Genomic DNA, 6,929 nt, shown 5'->3' with positions numbered 1-6,929 from the left:
TGAATCTGATGGCAAATACCCTTACTACCCCAACTACTGTCTGGTTTTTAAAGAGACCCCATCCCCACTCTGTGTTAATTCTAGGCGCATGGTATAGAATATGGGTATCGATTCCCATTAAATCACACGTTTAAAGCTTGTTTCTGGCATTCATAACACTCTCCGACCTTTACTTTCCTCACCACCCACCTTCTGAAGGGTGCACATTTCGTCGTCAAAAAAAAGGCATTTTATACATACAGCCATGCGAGTGCCCAATATTTGTTACCTAAATATAAAATATATTTCAGGTCGGTTGGCCACTCTTTTTGGTTTTTTATGAGGACAAGCTTGTGTCTTAAAGGAACTGTAAGTGTAATTTCAAGTGACCCTCCATGCAAGGACGGCAATGTACGATTTACAACGGAATCCTTACAATCTTTGTCTGGTAAATTATGAAATAGATATATATTACGTTTCTATTTTTGAAACTGCTTATTTTTATTTGTCTACAAAATGGTGTATTTCTTGCTTACAAGAAACTTTGGAGAGATGATCTGAATTAAACACTTAAAGGGACTGTAAAGGAAAAATGAAGGGGGGTATAGGCTGAAAGCTTATCACTCTAGCTCTTGATCGCGACCCATGAAAGTTATATTTGGTGTTCCTGTTTCGAGTTTATATAAAACTGTGTCAAATGTATACGAAAATTCATATATATACAATTTTGTATAAAAATAGTAGGTTTTAACAGCTCATACTTAGGTTTCAGCCTATACCCCTTTTCATTTTCGTTTACAGTCCCATTAACCGAGTAAGAAAACAACGTTATCTTCCACATTTTATAATCAGATTAAAAATCGGACATTGCCATCATTGCCATGCATGGAGGGTAACTTGAAATTAAACTCACAGTCCCTTTAAATATCTGATTACTAGGTTTAGCCGGCTAATTGTCCCGTTGACGGCTAAACCTTAGCTGCAAGGTATTCCTTCATTCATGTATTACCCTCAGTTTCAAATAATCATTAAATAGATTTATTTAACTCAATTTGTATTTCATACCTCAGCTCTGGCAGAACATGAACTGTTGCAACGTACAAGAATGTTCCAGCAGAGAACATCTAATCCCTAGTGGAGTGGGTATGTGATTAACTTCCTGATCCTACTCCTCACTAATCCCTAGTGGAGTGGGTATGTGATTAACTTCCTGATCCTACTCCTCACTAGTCCCTAGTGGAGAAGGTATATAACCAACTACCTGATCCTGCTCCTCTCTAATCTTTCCTTGAGTTGGCATGTGACCAACTACCTGATCCTTCTCCTCCATAAGGGTATGTGACAAACTACCTGATCCTACTCCTCTCTAAGGGTATGTGATAAACTACCTGATCCTACTCCTCTCTAATCCCTCGTGGAGAAGGTATGTATCCAAACCAAAGCTGGCGGGAGCTTTATGCAACATTATTGCAAGGAACACGACCATTTCTACATCCGTCTAGTAATTAGGAGCCATCAATGAAAATATGATAAAAGAAGGATGGGATAAAAACATGAATCAAGGGGTTTGTTGAAAATAGTATACAAGAAGGATGGGGATAAAAACATAATTCAAGGGGTTTGGTGGAAATAGGATAAAAGATGGATGGGATTAAAACATACTTCAAGGGGGTTGGTGGAAATAGGATAAAAGATGGATGGGATAAAAACATAATTCAAGGGGGTTGGTGGAAATAGGATAAAAGATGGATGGGATAAAAACATAATTCAAGGGAATTGGTGGAAATAGGATAAAAGTGTGATGGGCTGAAAACATGAATCCAGGGGTTTTGTGAAAATGTATAGGATAGAATTAGGATGGGGATTAAAAACATGAATCAACGGGTTGGTGAAAATACATAGGATAGAATTAGATGGATTAAAAACATGAATCAAGGGGTTGGGTGAAAATAGGATAAAATTAGGTAGAATCTAAAATTTAAACATAAATAAGGTTGTTTTAAAACATAAATTAATGGGTTGCATTCTAAGTATGACTACAAGGACCCCCCCCCAGAATACAGGGGTAAGATGAGTAATATTTGAATTGACTCCCGGCTCCCTGATTAGTAGTTGCAGCAGCTCCAAGAGCAACACCATCTGCTGCTGCATGAACAACTAGGCCTGAAATATACGTTTTTGGGAATTTTTTGCAAAGATTACATTTTGAAAAACATATTGTCGCAGAATTTCTTCTGGAATGAATTACCCTCCCCCCTCCCCCCTTCCCTGTTTTGACTCTGGACAAAACTCTTTCGCAAATTTTGTACAAAAAATCTATTCAAGCAGGTTTTTCTTTTTCCCTGTTCAAAGTCCTCCAGTAAATTTAACTAAAATGGGAATTTCCCGAGAATTTCGTTCTTGCATATTTTCGAACCCTTTTAAATGATATTAATGATTTTTAGTCAAAATAAATGTTTTACTATAGTTCTAATAAGTAATAAAAAAAAGAATCACATGAACCTTGCATCCTGATTTCTTTTAACTGTTAACTAATCTAAATGATATTCAAAACATTTGTTTGATGATTTTAACCATCTAAATTATACTATGATTTACATGATAATCAGAATATTGGTTGAATGAAATGAAATTAAAAATATTTTTGTTTACCTAATGTTGCGGTCCAGGAAACATTTCCTTTCCTCCCTGCACCACCAGATTCTATATCACGGGACTTACTTACAGCAATCTAAAAATAAACTATGTAATAAATTTTTTTAACAATTTGAATCTTTTTAAACCACTGGACTTAAATATAAACTCCTGAACAGTCCTTTTAAACTCCAAATTCCTCCTAACCTGATCCACTATACAAGCATGAATATAAATCCAAGAACTAAAGAGACTCCGATAAGATGAGGAACAGGGTTATCGTGATCCTCCTTATCCTCGCCATGTCCGTGATGCTTTTCATTGAAAGTATATATGCCATATATATATAAGTATTCTCGTTTCGATGTCCGATCATAACTTAAAAACCTCTTGACCGATTTACCTCAAATTTTTATGGGGGAACTCGATAAAACACTGGAATGTTCTTAGCTTGGTTTAACGTAGATTAACCTTTTAATTGAAAATTTAGTTTCCAGGCAAAACTGGGTTCCCCAAATAGTAATTAATAATAATAACCAGCCAACCAACATTCTGTCGAATTCTAGGTCTAGTCTCTTGATCAGAAATAACCGTCCAAGCACGGAAAGGGCACAAGTACCGCAATGTTAAGTAACAGGGCAATGATTGTCACCTGGACTAGTCAATCGCGGCACCATTCGTTTTCATATTAATAACCTTTAATTTTTGTGATTTTTGGTTTCTAATAGATAAATATTAAATCTGTATTTTATGGAGGTAGGTAAAATACCAACTGATCTTCATCAATAAAGATAGTCATCATTACTAAAAGAATAACTTTTTTCACATACCTGTAGGCCATATTTAGAGTTTCCACCATTCCTTCCGGTATAATCACGCTTAGAGCAGTTCCAACCAACAATCCTGCCCCGAGTACAGATACAAGCTGAAATACAAGGTTTAGAGTAATCCTACTCCTAGTACTGATACAAGCTGAAATACAAGGTTTAGAGTAATCCTACTCCTAGTACAGGTACAAAATGAAATACAGGGTTTAGAGTAATCCTACTCCTAGTACCGATACAAGCTGAAATACAAGGTTTAGTGTAATCCTACTCCGAATACAGATACAAGCTGAAATACAGGGTTTAGAGTAATCCTACTCCTAGTACAGATACAAGCTGAAATACAAGGTTTAGAGTAATCCTACTCCCAGTACAGATACAAGCTAAAATACAGGGTTTAGAGTAATCCTACTCCAAGTACAGATACAAGCTGAAATACAGGGTTTAGAGTAATCCTACTCCGAGTACAAATACAAGCTGAAATACAGGGTTTAAAGTAATCCTACGCCTAGTACAGATACAAGCTGAAATACAAGGTTTAGAGTAATCCTACTCCTAGTACAGATACAAGCTGAAATACAGGATTTAGAGTAATCCTAATCCTAGTTAGATACAAGCTAAAATACCGGGTTTAGAGTAATCCTACTTCTAGAACAGATACAAGCTGAGTTACAAGGTATAGAATAATCCTACTCCTAGTTGAGATACAAGCTGAAGTACAGGGTAAAGAGTAATCCTACTCCGAGTACAGATACAAGCTGAAATACAGGATTTAGAGTAATCCTACTCCTAGTACAGATACAAGCTGAAATACAAGGTTTTGAGTACTCCTACGCCTAGTACAGATACAAGCTGAAATACAGGGTTTAGAGTAATCCTACTCCCAGTACATATCCAAGCTGAAATACAAGGTTTAGAGTACCTGAGCTGGGAACTTTAGAATATAACCTTTAATCCCAACAACTTAATCCGAATATCCACTGTGGAAACTTTTAATTTTACTCTTTTTCTCTCTCTTTGGATATCCGTACATTATTTTCTCCAGTGAGAGTGCAGGAATATAGTTCGTAAATTGTATTGACCAATAACAGCCTTGAAAATAAATTCTATCCCATGAGAGAAATACACAATTTCTAAAAAATAAAGAATTTTCTGTCGGCCATTTTGTAGATTAATCGATGAGGAAAAATATTTAATTAATACGTTTGAGATTCTTTTGTAACCAATTTTAAATAATGTATTAATAAATAAATGCGTGAGAAATTAAGTGAAGGCCCTTCCAGTCAAGAAAACGAACCAATCTGACGTTCTAAGAATCCAATTTGTTGCTATAAATATTTAATCTCGAGATTAGCAAAAACAAAGGATTATGCATTAATCCTGATATCCACTATTCTAAATGTGTAAACGTTTGATATTTCAAAAATTAGATTATTTATGTAACCGAATTCAAGTTCAAAATATCTAAGGTCTACGACATCATAGGTTTGCAAATTTGTATATTTTTGTTTCTTGTGGTTGGTTTTACATAAGTCTATTCTCTTAATATCGGTCTACTTTTTTATGAAAACGAGGTTATAGGGTATATGGACTATAGAGTGCTAATGTTCGCTACTTCTTTACTTATGAATATATGGCCAGAATTCACACCACTGACCGAACTGCATATTTACTGTAGGTTTGGCCATAATCTCCTTCTGTTATTTCCCCCCCCCCCCCCCACGAAGTTCCGTAAAAGTTTGTCAATTTCTCCCGAGTTAGTAATTACTTTTCATAACCGTTTTCATAACTTTTAGTAGAAATATTCAACTTTATAAAAAGTGATTATTTTAGCTTTATTTCACAGTTTTATGTTTTATATGTTTCTTATACTGTACAACCCGTGTTATTATGTATAACTCCGGGACAGAAGACATTAACTGATTGAATGATAATGAATATTGAATATACAAAGATAGCAATAGATTATCCTTGAGATCACAGAAAGGACAAAATAGGCAAAACAGTACCCTTTCAACCTTTCCCTGAGCAAAAGTTATAAAAGCTGACCTTGTTTTTCTTATTAAAAATTGATAATTTTCTTTTGTGGTTGCGGATTTGTGCAGAATATACCAAGAAGGAAATTGGCAGAATAACTGTATTCCCTTTGTTCCCAAAAATAAAATCCATCCGACTGATTTGCGTGCAATGCCACACTGATCCACACAGATCTAATTGAGCAATAACAGCTCAAAAGAATTGAGTTTTTGCCACAAACTTAGATTTTTTAACCCTTATATCTTTGCAGTAAAGGTCAACACCATCAGGTTGTAAAGATATAGGTATAAGAAAATTTGAGTTTGTGGCAAAAAATCTCAATTCCTTTATGCAATTTTGAATTTATAAGTTCAATAGTGTCTTATAAAAATAAAATTAAAAAATTTAAAGAAAACCGTGATTATTTATTGAAAAAGATTTCTGTTTATTCTCATTTCCACTGGCTTGGACTGCTCTTGATCAAGTATTAAAAACTATGCAAAGTAAAATTGTGAGTTCGAAGTTTCGCGTAAAAAAGTCTCCGATTGCCAAATTTGACAATCTTGAGTGTAATTAGATAATTGTTTAGTAGTATATTTGTATGTTCAAACCACTTGTTGCTATTTAATGGAGCCATAAGGAAATTATAAAAGAAGGTTTTAATTTTTAATGATTTTCTTTATAAAAATCACTCTACCACTTCAGTTTCTCAACCAACTCAACCTTATTCATAATTTATCATCATTAAGTTTTGTTTAAAATGCACACTGTACAGTGTACATCCATCTCTTTATTTACAATTCTTATTCGCTTATAATGGGCCAACCAATCAAAACAACCAACTCTGGATAGGCGGGTCCAAACTACATAGTAAATTGTGATTTGTTATTTGTATTATCTCATGCTTTGTAGTTGAATAAAAAATATGAAATATGAACTGTCATCTCTATAATCTTCTTGGTTTTGTGAAAATAACTTTATAAACTATAATCTAAGCTCTCCTGCAGCAGCTAGTGTTTTATTTTTTTACATATATTTATTGTACAAATGTTTTGCTAATTATTAATGCAGAAATTATATGATTGAATTTGATTCGATTTGAGATAAAGGTTCGAAGGGTACCTGCGTGAGTTTGGCGGATTTCTCTTAAAATTACGATAAAAGTCCCTTAGTTTCCGATTATAAACCTGACTATCGATCGAAAAGATTAGTTTCATATTATTTAGCACAACAATCAAACTATCAGAGCAAAACAATAAATCCCTTTTTATTTGATCTTATTAATCTCTGTTCTAGATATGCAGACATATACAAATAACATATATATGCACATCAAACATTAATTAATCAAGTCTGATCACCAATGTACCAATGTACACTACATATATATGCTAATTAATAAGGTATACATATGTATCTACACCACTATAGTTTCAGTAGAAGTAAATATTTCCATTTAATGTTATAGCGCCGATA

General features: G+C 34.1%; 1 protein-coding gene across 1 annotated transcript; it reads right to left on the bottom strand.

Moving 5' to 3' along the window:
* Positions 1–1,363: 1,363 nt before the first annotated feature.
* On the bottom strand, positions 1,364–5,125 carry LOC111713424 (zinc transporter ZIP9-B-like). The gene is given in 7 exon segments (XM_023488271.1): positions 1,364–1,476; positions 2,080–2,142; positions 2,632–2,710; positions 2,821–2,830; positions 2,833–2,934; positions 3,444–3,585; positions 5,095–5,125. Coding segments are annotated over 7 exon segments (540 nt in total).
* Positions 5,126–6,929: the final 1,804 nt, after the last annotated feature.

Source organism: Eurytemora carolleeae, unplaced genomic scaffold, assembly GCF_000591075.1.
Source record: "Eurytemora carolleeae unplaced genomic scaffold, Eaff_2.0 scaffold1406, whole genome shotgun sequence".
NCBI lineage: Eukaryota > Metazoa > Arthropoda > Copepoda > Calanoida > Temoridae > Eurytemora > Eurytemora carolleeae.
This window is presented reverse-complemented; position numbering and strand designations above follow the sequence as displayed.